The sequence below is a fragment of the Capricornis sumatraensis genome, chromosome 12, assembly GCF_032405125.1.
Source record: "Capricornis sumatraensis isolate serow.1 chromosome 12, serow.2, whole genome shotgun sequence".
NCBI lineage: Eukaryota > Metazoa > Chordata > Mammalia > Artiodactyla > Bovidae > Capricornis > Capricornis sumatraensis.
The window spans coordinates 21,583,380-21,601,133 of record NC_091080.1 but is presented as its reverse complement, the minus strand read 5'-3'; the positions used below and the strand labels follow the sequence as shown (position 1 = coordinate 21,601,133).

Below are 17,754 nucleotides of genomic sequence, written 5' to 3'. Positions count from 1 at the left end.
CCACCAAGGTCCTCCTGTGTAGCGCAGGAGCCCTGTTCAGTGTTATGTGGTGGCTTGGATGGCCGGGGAGTTTGGAGGAGAATGGATACATGTATATGTATGGCTGAGTCTCTTGGCTGCTCACCTGAAACTCTCACAACATTGTTAACTGGCTATACCCAGTACAAAATAAAAAGCTTTAAAAAACCCCCACAACCCTCAAATTAAAATTTCCCACCAACTATATGCCAGAATTTCCCTTTAGAGTGCAGAATGAGCTTCAAAGTAACAGTTTTTCTCACTAATCATCCTACTGACTAGTGCAACGTGGCAGCACCCAGAGTCCCCATTAGAAGCCAAGAGGTATGTTATTTTCACTTGAATACTACCTGGATGGAAACATATTGAAAGAAACCAAGAGGGAAAAAAAAGGAAGGCTTCCAAAAGACAGACTCCAGTTCAAACTTTATTTGCATACAAAAATATATTATAATGGGGAAAGCATATTACTGTTTCCAACTATATATAATTAATTACAAATATTTTCATAAAAGCATTTTAAATTACAGAGAAGCTATGTTTTAAGAGGAAATACAACATTAGCATGAGTCATCTGCTCTAATATGCTGCAAGCAGGTAAACAAAGTCAGTCTCTAACCTGCCCAGAGATGAGCCCAAAGTGTATTTTTAGGACGAGCCTGGTGGTGGGTGAGCAACATCTCTGCCCTCTCCAGCAGCATATTCTGTAGCTGATTTCATCAGGTCCTCTGAGCTTTCTGAAACTTTTCCCTTAGGATGGAAGGACCCAGAACTTCGTGTTTCACATGCCTGTCAATAGGAGACAGAGAAGGTGATCCACTCGTGAAAGCTGACAATTCCTATGCTTAACCATGTGCTTCCCAGGTGGCACTAGTGGGAAAGAACCCGCCTGCCAGTGCAGGAGACTAAGAGATACAGGTTTGATTCCTGAGTCGGGAAGGAACCCCGGAGGAGGGTATGGCAACCCATGCCAGTATTGTTGCCTGGAGAATCCCATGGACAGAGGAGCCTGGCGGGCTATGGTCCATAAGATCAAAAAGAGTCAGACACCACTGAAGCAACTTAGCACACATGCTTAACCAGAGCACACCTCTCAGACAGGCTTCTAAGCACCAAACTTAATGGCAGGCTTCCCCCGTAACGTACAAACTGGTATGACTGGGCAGCCTGCTGCAATTTTCCTGACGCCAACAAGCAAGTTCCACGGGTCTAACACAAATTGTGTTGCAATTACAATCATCTCTGTCAGAACAGACCTTGGTCTTCTCTGGAGGATGGTATGGGTGATAAAGTCTTCTAGTAAACAGAAACGGCAGAACTTTCCACCTAATGTTAAGTAGGTCTGTCTGAAACCTTGTTTAAGAACGGAATTCTTTTTAAGTAACCAGTTTTGGGTCTATTTTTTCAGATCCTATCCAGCTATTTAGCATACCACAGCATAAAATATGGAAAACCGACGCTTTCATTGTAAAATGGAAGGGGCTAGGATGAAATTCTCCAGGGCTGCTCTGTGACTGAAAAAGGCCCCCCAAGGGTAAGTTGTGGAAACTGTCATCCAGGAAACTCCAGCTGACCCTTCCGGCACTTGTGATCCTGTTCTTTGGAAATAGAATGTGTGGATTGATTCTCAGGGTCCTTTCTTCCAGGCACCCCCATGGCAATTATGATCTGATACCTTCGGTTCTCAAAAATTTTGGGGTTCTCAAAAAATGGGGTGCCATTAGTGCAATTGCCAAATGGGAAACGGGGTACCACGTACCTAATCCAGGTCTCTCAGTAACTGGTGTGGGTCTTTGGTTATAAGGTCTCCCCAAGCCAATACTCTCTTTGGGAACCCAGCCCTCTAGAAGTCAGATCAACCCCCTGGATCTAACTTGTGACATTTTCTCTGGCCCCTGAGACTGAACCCTCTGGTTTGTCAGTAGAATGTTGTTCAGTCGCTAGGCTGTGTCTGACTCTTTGTGACCCCATGGATTGTAGCCCACCAGGCTCCTTTTCCTCCACTCTCTCCCTTAGTTTGCTCAAATTAATGTCCACCGAGTCAGTAATGCTATCTAACTACCTCACTCCCTTCTCCTTTTGCCTTCGATCTTCCCCAGCATCAGGGGCTTTTCCAATGAGTCAGCTTTATTAGTCAGTATAATACTTGGTGGTCAATAAGCTGATTTCTTTTCTGAAAAGCCTGGGAGGCCACCATGCTGGGAAGGCTCCAATCTCACTCTAACTACTACTTTACTCTCCACTTCTCAAACAAAATGCCATTGTTTTCTGGGGGCCAAGTTCTCACTGGTTGAAAAGCCAGTCAACTGCAATGCCAGCTTATCCTCAGGATTTCTTTCTGAGCCACTAGGGTCCTGTTTCTGAACCTAAAAACATCTTATGATATAACTTCCTGCCGCAGACAAGCTGGTAAACATTACTGCACTTTATCAGAGGTGCTGGTTGGTTTTGTTTTGTTTTTTAAACTGCCAGGCATGTACTCACTTGCTAAGGTTCTGTCGAGATCAGCAATAAAGTCTTCTAGCTCTTTCGTATCTCCAAGTTTGGCTGAAAAACAAGAGTTCAGGTTCAGTTTCTGTATTCAAGACAGCTGATGAATCTGACTTTTCCAGAATTATATGACCCCCATCTCTCTGTCTGCCAAGATTTTATTAAATAGTGTCCTGTACAAACCCTAAGTGGTGGCTCCAGTGTTTGCTTACAGGCAACTCAGAAGCTTTTTCTGCAAAGGAGCCTAAACGTTTCTTTCTGGGTTTTGTAGTTCATCATCCCCTCATGCCCCACCCATATCCCAGCAGCCTGGAAGAAGTATCTCTCTTCACTACTTTAAAAGCTGGGAGGTGCAGGCTTCCCTGCGGTCCAGTGGTTAAGAATCTGCCTCCCACTGCAGGGGACGAGTGGGTCCCGGGTCCACAAAGATCTCACGTGCTGCGGAGCAATGAAGCCTGTGTGCCGCAGCCACTGAGCCTGGGCTCTGGAGCCCACGAGCCAGAACTACTGAGCCGGCGTCCCTAGAGCCCCCGCTCCACAGCAGGAGAAGCCCCTACAACGAGAAGCCCCCGCACCACAACTGGAGACTGAGCCCCTGCTCACCACACCGAGAGAAAGCCTGTGCGCAGCAGCGAAGACCCAGCACAGCCAGAAATAAATAAAACCGAGAAGCAAACAAACAAGTTGAAAGGTACAGTGAGACAGGGGCAGGGAAGGAAGACTGAAAGTTTTAAATCTCTGATTGTGTAGGATCTGAGTTAGCAGCCACAATATTCGGGAAGCAGGGCAGCGTGTGGAATGCACACCCAGAGTCCCTGCTTCCTGCTCAACTTCTCTGACGCAGTCTTGTTCACACTATCACTCCAGGGCAATACTTCAGCCCACGTGGTGCCCCCAGGATGGAATTAACGAAGCGCTACTGTTCCTTGTCAAAAGCGTACAGGGAAGGCGACAGGAGGCTCCTGGGTCTGGGCGGCCTTGCAGGTGCCAACACAGGGTAACAAGGCCCCACCGTGCATTTGGTCCACCCGCATCCTAAGATTTGTCCTTCTTTCTGCGTGTCTTGGTTTCTCCTCCAGAGCTCATCATTCACGCCTTCTCTGGATGCATGTCTTTATTAATCAGCCCCCTCAGTAGCACATGCTCGAGCTCAGTCGCCTCCGATTCTTTGCGATCCCACGGACTGAGCCCACCAGACTCCTACATCCAAAGGACGTCCCAGGGAAGAATACTGGGGTGGGTTGCCATTTCCTGACCCAGGGAATTTCCCTGACCCAGGGATCAAACCCACATCTCTTGTGTCTCCTGCCTTGGCAGGCGGATTCTTTACCACTGCACCACCTAGGAAGCTGGCTACAAATAACTCACTGTTTTTAGCTTTTAAAGTCAATTTGCCACTCGGGCTTTTTTCCCCCTCTTTAATTTCTACCTCTAGAGGATCAGGTAGCGAATATGGGCTTGTTTTAAGCCACTTTCCTAGACTGTTCTGTCTCTCTCAATTCAACAGATCCATTACAGACGGAGGGCTGGACAATGGCGGAATTCCCAGGGGCTGCTAGCGTCTCTATGTGGGGAGAACTTTAAAAGGTCTCTTTTGAAAAAGGGAGAAATTCTGCCTTCCTGCCTGAGTGAGAAAATGATGAAATCTTCATATTTCTTTTTAACTATGTTCCATTTTTATTGCATTCTGCAACTATTTTCAGTGAGTGTAACGTTTCTTAAGGGGAAAAAAAACTCTTTTTGTTTTCAAAGGGCACTTGCCCAATAGAACATTCAGCTCTCTGGCTGGAGACTATTTACTAGCTCCAAAATATAAGAAACTGCTCATGCATCTTTAAAAACTTTTTTGTCTATTAATATCACAGTAGAGGCAGGCTGAAGCTGCTATTTTGAATTATGTTAGATCATCACTTATTTCATAATGATGACCCCATTTAATTGCTAAATTGGTCATCTGAGAGCATTCTTATAAGAGTTAGTGCAATTAAAAAAAAAAAAGAACCCAACTTTCTGCAAATCCTAACTGCTGAGTTTTACATTCTAGAACCAGCCAGTCTAGGAGCGCACTATCATTTAGCACCGAGTTGATAACAACACACAAGAGAAAACAACGTCTACAGTCTATACGTTTTCTTCCTCCCATGGTTTCTCTACATGGTTTCCTGAAATAAAAAAGTGCAAGTGTTAGCTGCTCAGTCATGTCCGACTCCTTGCGACCCCATGGGCTGCAGCCCGCCAGGCTCCCCTGTCCATGGGATTCTCCAGGCAAGAATTCTCGAGTGGGTAGCCATTCCCTTCTCCAGGGGATCTTCCTGACCCGGGGACTGAAACGGGATCTTCCTGCATTTCAGGTAGATTCTGTACCATCTGAGCTACCCATCCCCTGCCACCCACCCGTTACCCGATTTCACTTTCATGACGATCAAAATTCTGAGAAATAACAAAATCTACTCCACCCTGTACTGTACAAAGATACTGCTGCTGCTGCTAAGTCACTTCAGTCGTGTCTGACTCTGTGCGACCCAAGGTATGAAGATACTAGTCTTCTCTATTTGTTTTGCACATTTGGGAGATTGGTTAGGGGTAAGACAGAAGAGAGAAGAGGCTGAGGAGAAGAGGGAATAAGGAAGCCAAAAAACTCACATTCCAATTAGTAGACTTACCTTTCCGAGCAGGAGCAGAAGGACAGAGCAGAGCTGGAGTGCTATCTGTTGGAGAATTCAGTTTTTCATCACTGAAGCTGAAGCTGTTCCTATAAAGCGATTCAGCACCTTTCAGGAAAGAAAACACATAACTCATTAGAAATGGTTTATCAGTCTCCCAACAGTTTATCTCTAAAGAGAGCAAAGTTATATAAAAAAAAAACAACTTTGATTTCCAGATTTTATATTTGTTGTTGTTTAGTTGATAAGTCGTGTCCGACTCTTTGTGATCCCATGCCAGGCTTTCCTGTCCCTCACTATCTCCTGAAGTTTGCCCAAGTTCATGCCCATTTTATATTTATGCTCCCAAATTTGAGACAGGAGAGTATGCCTGTGTATGTGTGAGTATGTGTCTCCAATCAGGCACACCAAAGGCCTTTGCTTCCCTAAAAAAAGAAGGGTCAACAGGACCATCATGACCAGACCAGCCTCCTTTGCAACACACAGGTGCCCACTGCCCAGGTGTCTGACAGCTGAGCCAATGCTTGGCCGATGGAGGCCAGGGGGTTGGCTTGGGATGTGAGACATAGGAACCATCTTTCCTGAAAAATGTCCCTTCAGCCCTCTGAACCCCCTAAAATACAAAGTTAAGGTTGGATCCCACTACTTAATAATCCTCCCTGACTGCTCAAGAGAGAGTCTTTGTCATGGTCTTTCCTGAGCTCCTGTATTCTGGGGATAAGCTAGAGGGTCAAAGACAAAGATTTCTTCTCCTGGAGGTTGTGGATTACAGACACGTTGGGTGACTGGGTGGCTCCATTGTCCTGCTCCTGAAAACAAGAGCGAGGCAAGGTCCCAGAAGCAAGGCTGAGCTGAGCATCTAGGAAATCATTTCAGCTACCAAGCATTTGGGAACCCTGGAACAAGACAACGTCTCTGGGCCCTTGCTTGCGTGTGCTTGATCACTCAGTCGAGTCCAACTCTTTGCCACCCCGTGGGCTGTAGCCTGCCAGGCTCCTCTGTTCATGTGATTCTTGAGGCAAGAATACTGGAGTGGATTGCCATTTCCTTTTGGGGGTGGGGGGGTTGGGGGGAGTGGGTTTGCTTACAGAATGGATTTGAAGGATGACTCAGTCCACCTTGCCATTATACAGACGGGCCTTTGCTTACCCATCTGTAAAATGGGGAGGAGGACTGAATGATCCTTCAAGTCCCTTCCAGCTCTGAAGTTCTGAGATCCTATTTCTGAGTCCTGCCAAGGGAGAGGAAACCAACCCCAACCAGCCCAGTCCTTTGGTGGTGACACAGAAAGGGCGCTGCTGGCTGAGCTGTACCAACCCAAAGACTCAGAGGCAGAGCCGGCGGTGGAAGCAGGATGTGGCCTCTGAGGTCACAGAGAAACAGCCTTCCTGGTTAAAACAAAACACAAAGCCTGGCACGGGGGTAGCACAGATGTGCTCTGGGAAGGCTGCTCAGGTGCAAGAGGGCAGCTGAGTTACAATGGTCGGCCAGGCTCCCCGTCCTCCTCGGGATGCACCCGGTTTCATCCAATCGCCTCCAGCTCAGTAGGAGGCAAAACCATCTTTCTTTGCTCCTCTTAACTCAAAGGAAGAGGGCTCAGTGACAAAAGAGATAGCCAGAATAAAAGAGGGCTTCCAGAAACAGGGGGTTCTGGCCCCAAGAGAATTCCTCTTCATCCCTAAAGACCGCACCCCGAGGAGGTGGTCCCAGGCCATTTTGTCTTCCTGGCCGACACACCCATCGCATTCAGTTTTCCAAACATATACAACCCTCACAGTTGATTCTTCCTTCTTAGGTCCAGTCCGAGCCACCTAAAAGGACCACAATCCTTTTTCAGGGCTTTGATGATGAACACCTACTGAGATCTGAAACTCTGAATGTTAGGCTTACATTTCCCCAGAAATGTATTTCCCAGAATAGTGGTCCTTTGAGAAGAATTGCATGGTCCCGGGACCCTGAGACACACCGAGCCCCTTGGAGGGTCCTCTGATGAAACTCCGACGTGCCTGAAATGTCTTGTGATAAACAAGCCGGCCTAGCCCTATTTGGCGGTTTCACTTGCCCACGGGACAATGTTTTGGTGGCACCTCTGTTATTATCTCCCGGGACACTTGCACTTGGTGAACTCAAAGTGGGAAGCCCTCGTGCTGGCTTGTCAGCTGAGCCCACTCTGGAGCGATGCGGGTTTTCTCAAGGGAAGGCCTTTTTCCCCTACACATGGGAGAGCGGTCGTGCTCCCTGCAGACCCACCACGTCATGTCACCGCCTGTCACCTCGTTAATAGGCAGGGGAATCGCCACAAATAGAACCTGAGAGACTTGTGGGGAAAAGACGAAGCGAGCCCGAGGGGCAGGAAAACCACAGAGAGCCCAGGGGAGGCAGGCCTTGAGCCCGGACCCAAGAGCCAGGAGGAAGGCATGCAGGCCTTTGCCATAGTACCTTCAGCTCCAAAGGGCCCCACGAGCATCTGCCCACTCCCGAGGCCACGGGCGGCACCCCGGCCTCCACCCACCATCACCACCCTGCCTCTCTGCCCCCTCCTGCACCCCGTCCTGCACCCGGGCCCTGGCCCTGGGCCTCACTTCTGTCCTGCCCCCACTCCCCAGAAACTTTACATCGATGTATACTTACCCCTTGGGGGTGGGGAAACACACACACACACACAATTTGTTTGCTTCACACACCAAGTAGACCAAGTGCTATTGAGTTTGGGAGAAAGTAATGAACTAGACATGGAGATGGTCCCTGCAAAATGGTAGGGAACAGGAACCCGGTGAGGATTCATGACTCCTCGGGTAACTCGGTTGCTTTAGGGGACCTGCAGAGTCGCATTGTACCAGGGCATCACCACGGCTCACCACTCACACTTTAGAGCCTGGGGCTTAAATTCCTTTTTGACCTAAGTATTTTCCTCAACCTCAGGAAATATATAGACAAGCTGACTATTCCTTGACTGGCAGATTCAGCTGCAAACTACTGAGCCAACCTTTCAAATAATCAGGAGTTGCCTCTCATTGATAATGAGATCAGGCTACTCTCACAATGAGACGGAGGGGGGAAAAAAATCCTAGTTGCTGTCCCCCTAGAGCTGTGTGGCACTGAAGCCGTGTGACCCTGTGCGAGTCACTTCGTCTCAGAGCTTCAGTTTCTTTTCTTAAGAAAGGCGGATAAGAAACCCAGGTGCTCCATGTGCTGCCTATGGTTTTCAGGCTTTATTTTTTCAACAAACTGGAGGAAGGCATGCTCAGAAGAAAGGTCACCCCAGGGAATAATAAGACTCCAGATTCTGGGGCTAAGCTTCTTCCTCTTCTTTAGAGAGTAGCAAAATTCTTAAGAAAAAAATTTATCTTCAGAGGCTCCCTAGAACAAACCTCCCAAGAACAATCCCACCAACATAGAAGTAATCCAACCTCTCTCAACCCTTTATCCAATAAAGTTTCATTCCACAGTGAATAAGACTGCACGCTAGGTGTAAATTAAAAGGGAAGCAAAGCTTGCCTTCCTGTTCTTTTCACTCCCCTAGAACTCGATTTCTGGCAAAATAACAGCCAGTTAGTCTGACAAGTGACAGCAATGTGTTGCTGGCTGATAGCATAGTAATGTATTATTGCCGCCCAGCATCAGTCGCTGCCATTAATAAGGGCTAAAGGGACATATAGCAGTGATGATCTGGGGACCCCTGGCAGGTGGCAAGACTAGATATTGCAGGGCAATATCTACCGCCATCAGCTCTGCAGTCCCATCAGAAATGTCCTTGGCAAGCCAACCTGGCACGCTGCAGCCAGGAACCTCAAATTCAGGGAGCAAGTTTGCTAAGACATCATCAAAAGAAATGTGAGCATATTAAATATTTGAACATCTTAACCATAGGCGCACCCACAAAGCTTGGAAAACTTGGCTACAAAAACAAAGACTTGTTTAAAAGGTAGACTTCTTGTTTTCATTTGGGGGTGGGGAGAAAGGTAATTTGGGGGTTGGCACCAGTGTGTGTTACTCCAGAGGGAAGGAAAACCACAGACAGTAACCGTGGCCCCGAGCTCCTGTAAATATAGAACAATCCCACATGTTTCAGGCAAGCAAACCATAGTAATTAACTGAGAAAAAGAAAGCCTTGGACCTGTTTCCCTTTCGCCACAGGGAATGGTTTGTGCGGGGTGGGGGAGGGGGTCAGCTCTCCCACTCAACATCTAAATTCCAACAGCTACACTGATAGAATAAGAAACCGTTTCTCAGTCTCACCACTATTCTTCCAGCTTTTCTTCTGGGGCCCCTCGGTCCCTCTATATGCCTCCAGGTGTCCACCAGTGACGGAGCTTCCCTGGTGGTTCAGCGGTAAAGACTGTGCTTGCAGTGCAGGAGCCACTGGAGACCCAGGTTCAATCCCTGGGTCGGGAAGATCCCCTGGAGGAGGGCACGGCAACTCACTCCAGTATTCTTGCCTGGAGAATCCCATGGACAGAGGAGCCTGGCGAGCCACAGTCCATAAGGTCACAAAGAGTCAGACACGACTGAAGCGACTCAGCACATACATGCATACACGTCCACCAGTGACACTTGTTCACACCAGGACACCCTGAGGGCTCTGAACCTGGCTTGAACAAGTTCAAGTTCTGGCCTCAGTGGCTCTTACGTCAGATCAGCTAGTAGGCTACCTGTCACATGTGCCCCCCAGGTCCTCTCTCCCAGGGCCAAGCTGGAACAGTCGAGGCAAAGAATACAGACAATCTTGCACAAGCTGCTGCTGCTGCTGAGTCGCTTCAGTCGTGTCCGACTCTGTGCGACCCCATAGACGGCAGCCCACCAGGCTCCCCCGCCCCTGGGATTCTCCAGGCAAGAACACTGCAGTGGGTTGCCATTTCCTTCTCCAATGCATGAAAGTGAAAAGTGAAAGGGAAGTTACTCAGCTGTGTCTGACTCTTAGCTACCCCATGGACTGCAGCCTACCAAGCTCCTCTGCCCATGGGATTTTCCAGGCAAGAGTACTGGAGTGGGGTGCGATTGCCTTCTCCGTTGCACAAGCTAGAGAAGCCAATTTCTCATTCCCTCCAATGGCCCAACAAAATCATAAAAGCCCCAGCATGCAGAGTAGACCTTGGACCTTTTCTGTTAAGAAGCAAAAAACTTCCCCCCTCAGAGGAAAAAGGAACCTCCAAGCCATCAAAGATGTGAGTTCACGTCACCTTTTAAAGTGCCAGTTAATATGAGAAACTTCCTGTAAAATCAATCCGTGGAATCATAAATTAACACCTTGGTTAAAATTTAGTATATGATGAGTTAAAATGTTATTGAACACATTTGAGAAGTCATGATGTACACATACAGTGCTGAAAATCCAGAAAGAACCACAGGGTTTTCAAGCTAAGTTCAAACCAAAGATGTTCACCATGGCTGCAGCATGTCTGAAGCTCAGGCTTGAACCTCACCTCCCTGGCTTCTAACCAAACTGCCTTCCACTGCTAAAGCTGAAACTGCTCTCACGAAAGTGCCTGGTGTTATCTATTGGAACCAAAATCTAGAAGAAAAGAATAATTCTCATCAACCCCGATTTGAATCACCCCTAACATGAAGTTGTCTTGCCACTGTTATGTTGGTCCTCTTCAAGTCTTAGGAGGATTCCCTGTAAGTAGAAACAGGAAGACATATTTCCTTATTAAACATCCGCTCTTCTGTCCAGTGGAAGTAACTTGCTTCTCTGGTTAAAAGAAGGAATGCCTAGTTTTTCTCCTTTGGATGCTAGCAACCGATTTTTTTTTTAATTGAAGTGTAGCTGATTTACAATATTGTATTAGTTTCAAGTGTACAGCAAAATGATTCAGATACACATATATATTCTTTTTTTATTCTTTTTCATTATAGGTTATTACAAGATATGGAATATAGTTCCCTGTGCTACACAATAAATCCTACTGTTTCTCCATTTCATATACGGTAGTATGTATCTGTTAATTCCATACTCCTAAGTTATCCTTCTCCCTGCTTCCCCCGCCCTCAGTAACCGTAAGTTTGTTTCCCATGTCCGTAAGTCTGTTTCTGTTTTGTAAATAAGTTCATTGGTACTATAGTTTTAGATCTCACATATAAGTAATATCATATAACATTTGTCTTTCCCTCTAAATTTTTTTAAGAGAAAAAGAAAGGTTCTTCAAAAAAGCAGGAGTGCAGTGGGTACGTCTTCAGAGTGATGGAGTTGTAAAACACAGAGCGAGAAACCAAAGTCCCAAAGGTTCAGAGCTTCGTGGGAGCTTCCTACATAACATGTTCATGCAAGACACTGGCCCAAATGTATCTGGCCTATGGGACACACCATGGCATGTGCATTTTATTGTTCTCTTAAAAACATCAAACAGGGCAAATATTTTCTTTCTAATCCTGAGCTTATGGATGTTTCTAGTGAGTGAAAGTCGCTCAGTCATGTCGACTCTTCGCGACTCCATGGACTATACAGTCCATGGAACTCTCCAGGCCAGAATTCTGGAATGGGTAAGCCTCTCCCTTCTCCAGGGGATCTTCCCAACCCAGGGATCAAACCCAGGTCTCCCACAATGCAGGCAGATTCTTTACCAGCTGAGCCACAAGGGAAGCCCAAGAATACTGCAGCGGGTGGCTAACAGCATCATTAAATAGAATCCTTTCCATTTCACAGCTAGAGAAACTGAGGCCCACTCCTCATGCAGGGCCCCAACAGAGCTCAGCCTGGGCTCCATGGACCCGGCGAGGGGGCCACGGCCTTGAAGAGACACCTTCAAACATGACCATGATTGACAAACAGGCATGTGATCCTTGTCCAAGTCTATCCAGGAGGACCTGGTTTCCATACCAGCCAACCAGCCACGGTGACAGAGCAAAACCTTAGAGACAGTCCAAGTGGTTCCACTATTTAATCAGAAAAAAAGGAGACAACAGGGTCTGCATTGTTGGACTGCGGTAGGGAACGTAGGAGATAGCACATTTAAGGCAAAGCAAAGAGCTTGCTAATGGTGGACTAATAGATAATAACAGTAATCACAGGAAAGGCTTGGCAAGAGAGAGCTGTTCTTATTTTCATCATCCTAGGGTGTCTCCTTTTTGCTGGGGAGACCCTCCATTTCAGTAGGATCCACCTCTCTCAAATACTCTTCCACAGAAAAGCACTGAACAGATAAATGAGTATAGCAAATGTCTGTGATCCACTCTTGGCGGCAACTAAGACATGTATTACACATCCTTAAGAAATGACTATTTAGATACACACCGCTTCTGCCAAGACTATTTCTAACCAGCCTCATGAGGGCCAAACTACACATTTATAGGAAAGACTAATGTCATCCAAGCTTTCTTCATACCCTCCCGTTTACTTCTCTAACCACCAAACCAAGGGTTAGTTTAATAGTTAACAATAAAGGCAAAAAACAAAGTCCACACACCCTAAGAAAAACTACAGACCATTCCAAACAATCTCCCCAGAAGCTGTTAAGAATGTGTTTCAAGTGCCTTTTCTTTGAGGCCCCCCGAAAACGGATCCCAGATCTGAAATCCTACCCAGAGGGAGTTGCAATCACCCATGAATGAGTGAGCTCAGGCCCTATTCTAGCCAAGTGCAGCTGTGGTTTAGAATGGAGCTGTTCTTTGCAAGAGAGCAGCCCTGAACACACTGTGCCAGCTTTCTTTCCCACGGGGGAGAGAATTTGTACTTGATGAATGTGCCCCAGTAGAAGGAGACACATTTAAGTTTGGCTGCGTACATTGAGACAAATTTCAAAATTTGTTAGACTTCCCTTTGAAATTGAAAATAAGCGGTCTGGTCATTAGCAACAAAGTCCAAACATACAGAATGGAAAATTAACAGCAGATGATTCCATTCCCTTTCACCTCAAAAGCTGCAATTAGATCTAACCCTTGGGCAGGGCTGCCAAGGCAAGTCAAGCTGGAACTTTAAGTTTCTGACTCCAAGCCTGAACTGGATGGCCAGTGCTCTTTATTCCTTCTCAGGAGGACAGCTCATGTGTAAGTCCAAGACTGTATCTTTGCCCTGTAACAAGGAGGAGCTTCAGATCGCAAAAGAAGGGAATCACAAGGAAAGCTTATTGTTTTTACTTCCAGAGTCAAGGGCAGCAAAGGGAGTGACATTTAGGCAGGTAACTCATTTAGGGAATGAAGTCTCAAGAATTATCCAGAAGTGTTCAAAATTCACTCCGAAAAATAGTAAGTCATTCGGGTTGGGAAAAACGACAGCGACAGATGATTGACAAGTCACCCAATTTGCTGTCTGACACCTGAACAAGTATCCGTAATCCTTGGAGGACATTTGAGGTCCTGGAAAAAGTGGCCTCTCTTTTTAACAAGGTGATTTAGGGCAGCCAGACCCTGGGGGCGGTCTCCACCATGAGAAAGCAAGCAGGAAGCAGCTCTGGGTCCATCTGCTTCCAACCGGCCCCGCCCCCGCCCCCGCCCCCGCCCCCGCCCCCGCCCCCGCCCCCGCCCCCGCCCCCGCCCCGGCCCTCTCCCACCCTCCCGCCCTCTGACTCCCCACCCCCAGCCCAGACTGGGTGGGGAGTCTGAGCCAGCAGTTCACGTCATGGACCTGCCTGAAGGATGAGGGACACTCTCTAAATACTTGGACTTAGCAGTGCTAGGATTCTTTCAAAACTGCGGACAGTGTAACAGCAAGTCCGGGGAGGTCAGGGCCAGGAGAAAGTGCAAGAAGCGTTTCAAACACCCCAAGAACGGGAGCTTAAGAAACCTTTCCTGGTTTCACCAATACATCCATCCTGCGCCCTCCCGGGGACCCTGGACCCCACGCCTGTGGCGCTGTCTCCGCATCCTCTGAAGATGCCGCTGAGAGCGGCAAGGAGCGGGGAGAGGGCGCCCTGGGGAGGCCCTCCTGGGTCCTGACACCTGCCGGCGGGCGGCGTGGAGCCCAGCCTGCCTTCCGGGGACCGCCCTCCGGGGTCTGGGCCCTGCCGGCCCTGCGGCCCCGGAGCCTCCCAGAGTCCTAGAGACGGCGCTGGGCTTCGGGGCTCGCTCGGCATCGGCTTTCCCGATGAGCACGCGGAACCCCGAGCCCCGGGCGCTCCCCCGCGGGCCGGGCGCCCGGAGTGCCCGGGGCACGACAGCTCCCGAGGCGGCGCCACACTCACTCTCGGAGTCGCTGAAGCCGCTGCTGTCGCTGACGCTGGCGCTGCTGCGCCGCTTCATGCGCTCCAGGTGCTCCTCGTAGCGGAAGTGGCGCTCGTGGAAGGGCGACGCGAAGTCTGCCAGCACCGCATCGAACTCGCACAGCGCGTCCGTCAGGTCCCCCGCGTCCGCAGAGTCCAGGGCCGGGGCTGCGCAGGGGCGGAGGGCGCGGGTGAGGGCGGGGGCCGGGCCACGGCCCCGTCCCGCGTCCCGCCGCGCCCGCGGGGTACCCGAGGGTCGCCAGCCCACGGGGACTGCGCTCCGGCCGGGGTGGGGGGGGTGGCGGGCAGCCCGCGATCGCCGCCGGCCGCTGGCTGTTACCGTTCACGACTCTCCACCGCCCCCTGAAGCGCGCGCTAGCATCGCGCCCATTTTAGAGATAAAGAAACCGAGCCTCCAGCCGGGGGAGTTGCAAGTCAAAGGTCACGCCGCTAAGCCCAAGGCCGAGCTCTTTCGGGTGGTGGACGGGTCCCCGCGCTCGCGGCCCCGGGGGCGGCGGGAGGACTGAGTCAGGAGGCGCCCGTGACGTGTCCCCCAGCCCGGCGGGGCAGAGGGGAGGCAGGGGGAGGGATGGAGAGAGACTACGCGGGACCCGGCTTCTTTCGCCCCCAGGCCCCTGCAAGGCCCGGGTTCAAGAGGACCCACCCGGCCCTCGGCACTCACCTGCGGCCGCGGCGGCCGCGGGGCTGCCCTGCGCGGCGGGCGGCTTCATGGGGGGCTCCGCCGGCGCGCGTCGCTGGGGGGCCGGGATCCTGCGAGGTCTGGGCGCGGGGTCGCGCAGACGGGCGTGCTGCTCGCGCCGTCCCCTCCCCGGGCAGCGTCCCGCTCAGTCCGGCCCCTCGCCCGGCAGTGCTCCAGCCGCGCCGCTGCCGGCACCGCGCGCCCGCCCGCTCTTCCCCGGGTCGCCTCCGCCCGAGCGCCCCGAGGTCTTATAGCCGCGGGCGGGGGCGGGCCGGGGCGGGGCCGCGGGAGCCGGGCCGCCGGGTCTGTCCCCGCCGCCGCGCCTCGGACGCCTCCGTCCCCACCCCGGGCACCGGGCACCGCCCTCGCCACGCGCGCGCCGGGGAACCGCGATGACGCCCAGTCGCCCGAGCCCGGGTTACAGCCCCAAATATTTACGCGCCGCTTCCCCCGCGCGCCCTGACGACGGGCCCCCACGGACGTGGCTCTGGCGACACCACCAGAATCCCCAAGATTTGCGGCTGTGCCTCGCTGCCGGTGCCCTGAAGCTCCTCCAGCCTCCGTTTCCTCATCTGTGAAAGGGAAGTGCCTAGCCCTCCGGCTTTGATGCGAAGAAGAAAGCAGCCAGGAGCCGTGGGAGACCCTGACCCTCGTGGGAGCCGCAGGGGTCCCACCCGCGCGTTCCCTCGCCATTGCTCCCAAGGCCCGTGAGGACTTCGGGTGCACGGAGTGCTGAGGGCAAGGGGGACAGACGTCGGTAGAGTCCGCGGTTTTACAGTTGTTCCCGTCCCGGCGCCCGGGGCCTGACTACAGCCCTGGGTCTTCGTGGTAGGACTTTGTTCAGGGAAGAAATTACTACGTGGATGCAGCGCTAAGCCGGCGCCTCTCAGGGTCCACACTGAGCCACCCCGCCCAGCCGCCTGGCAGGGGACCAGTCCTGACCCTAAATGACCTACGTGGTGTGCTGCCCCAAGGCGGTAGCCACTTGGCACAGGTGGCTTCTTAAATGTAAAGCAACTGAGCGTGTTAGTTGCTCAGTTGTGTCTGACTCTTTGAGACCCCCATGGACAGCAGCCCGCCCGGCTCCTTTGTCCATGGGATCCTCCAGGCAAGAATACTGGGGTGGGCGGCTATGCCCTCTTCCAGGGGATCTTCCGCATCCAGGGATCGAACCCCGGGCTCCTGCCGGGTCTTCTGCATTGCGGGCAGATTGTTTATCGCTGAGCCAACCAGGAAAGCCCATAGGTAACTAAAATAGAGTAGAATAAGATGAACAATTCGGTACCCCAGTTGCTCGGGACACCTATCAGGTGCTTAAGAGCCATCCTCACTCAAAGTCCTACTGGACGGTGCTGCCAGGGTGTCTGCCCGCAAACCAGCCTCGGAGGGAAGGGAGGTGTCTTACTCCAGTTGTCAAAGGCCTCCTTGGGCAGGTCTTGGCATGCACCGTTTTCAGGCCCGCAGCAGCCCTGAGAGGTAGAATTACTGCTTCTGTTTACACGTGAGGAAACTGAGGCACAGAGAGCTTAAGTAGCATGCTAGTCACCTAGTGATGGAAAGGCAGGTCTGTCTGGTTTCAGAGCTGCTCAGGGCTTCTAGCGAAGTAGAGAATGGAGCGAACAGGAGCAAGAGGCTCCAGTTAAGGGTGCAGTGAACCCAGGTTCTTGATGCAACAAGGCAAAGCGTACACATCTTTTTTCTTCCTTTTGCCAGTTTCATTACTTTTTAAAAATCTCTTTCCCTCTCTCATACTCTTTGACTTGCTGTGGTACCCACGGGGGGATGCCCCAGGATAAAGGAGCAGTCGCCCACCTGGGAGCTGAGGCAAAGAGGGCTGCCTTACAAATGCAGCAGCCCGCTCTTTCTTTGGCCTGGCTGGGAAGCAGGGCAGTGGACATCCCAGCCCAGCTCTTGCACGATGGCTCGGAGGTCAGGTCCTTTCAGCTGAACAGTTAAGCTAATCTTTAAAGAACCTTGTTGTTATTCAGTCGCTCAGTCATGTCTACTCTTTGTGACCCCACGGACTGGAGCACACCAGGCTTCCCTGTCTTTCACTATCTCCCGGAGCTTGCTCAAACTCATGTCCCTTGAGTCGGTGATGCCATCCAACCATCTCATCCTCTGTCGTCCCCTTCTCCTCCTGCCATCAATCTTTCCCAGCATCAGGGTCTTTTCCAATGAGTTGGCTCTTCACAACAGGTGGCCAAAGTACTGGAGCTTCAGCATCAGTCCTTCCAATCAATATTCATGGTTGATTTCCTTTAGGATTGACTGGTTTGATTTCCTTGCAGTCCAAGAGCCTACAGAACACTTTTTAGTGACTATACCAGTTTACTAAGACAGTGACAATGAGGATCACCTTACCTCTACCAGGAGAAGTTGGTTGGTTGGTTGGTATCTTCTGCACCCTACTGTAAGGGAACTCCCTCGCCCAAGCTCTGGGGAGACGGATGGGCAGGGGTCTCAACTCAAAGTATCACCTCCTCTAGGATGGGGTCACTTCCATTCTGGAGAACTACTGCTCCCTTTCTCTCCTAATTATAAATATAATCGCACTGTGTACCCACCACTGAAAACAAACACATGTTAACGTTCTGTCATTCTTGCTTCAGATTTTTTGAGGTGTAACTTGTGTAGAGTGAAGTATGTGAATCTTGAGTGCACAGTTTGGTAAATTCCTGCCTATACGCATGCTCAGTCCATGCTCAGTCCCTCAGTCGTGTCCGACTCTTTGTGACCCCATTGACTG

At 50.6% G+C, this 17,754-nt stretch overlaps 1 protein-coding gene across 1 annotated transcript; it reads right to left on the bottom strand.

The window, feature by feature from the left end:
• Nucleotides 1-513: 513 nt before the first annotated feature.
• Nucleotides 514-15,036, bottom strand: RGCC (regulator of cell cycle). The gene is made up of 5 exons (XM_068984725.1): nt 14,988-15,036; nt 14,288-14,473; nt 5,172-5,279; nt 2,503-2,565; nt 514-807 (listed from the first exon to the last, which is right to left on the bottom strand). The coding sequence occupies exons 1-5, from the start codon at nt 15,034-15,036 to the stop codon at nt 800-802; spliced, it is 414 nt and encodes a 137-aa protein (XP_068840826.1). The 3' UTR covers nt 514-799.
• Between the last annotated feature and the right edge of the window lie 2,718 nt (nt 15,037-17,754).

Bases quoted from the DNA above. Each gene is read 5' to 3' on its own strand.
- RGCC (XM_068984725.1), bottom strand. From the start codon at position 15,036: ATGAAGCCGCCCGCCGCGCAGGGCAGCCCCGCGGCCGCCGCGGCCGCA. The intron at 14,474-14,987 runs GTGAGTGCCGAG...GCCCCTGCGCAG, and splicing joins CGCGGCCGCCGCGGCCGCAG to CCCCGGCCCTGGACTCTGCG. The intron at 5,280-14,287 runs GTGAGTGTGGCG...CTTTCCTGAAAG, and splicing joins CGGCTTCAGCGACTCCGAGA to GTGCTGAATCGCTTTATAGG.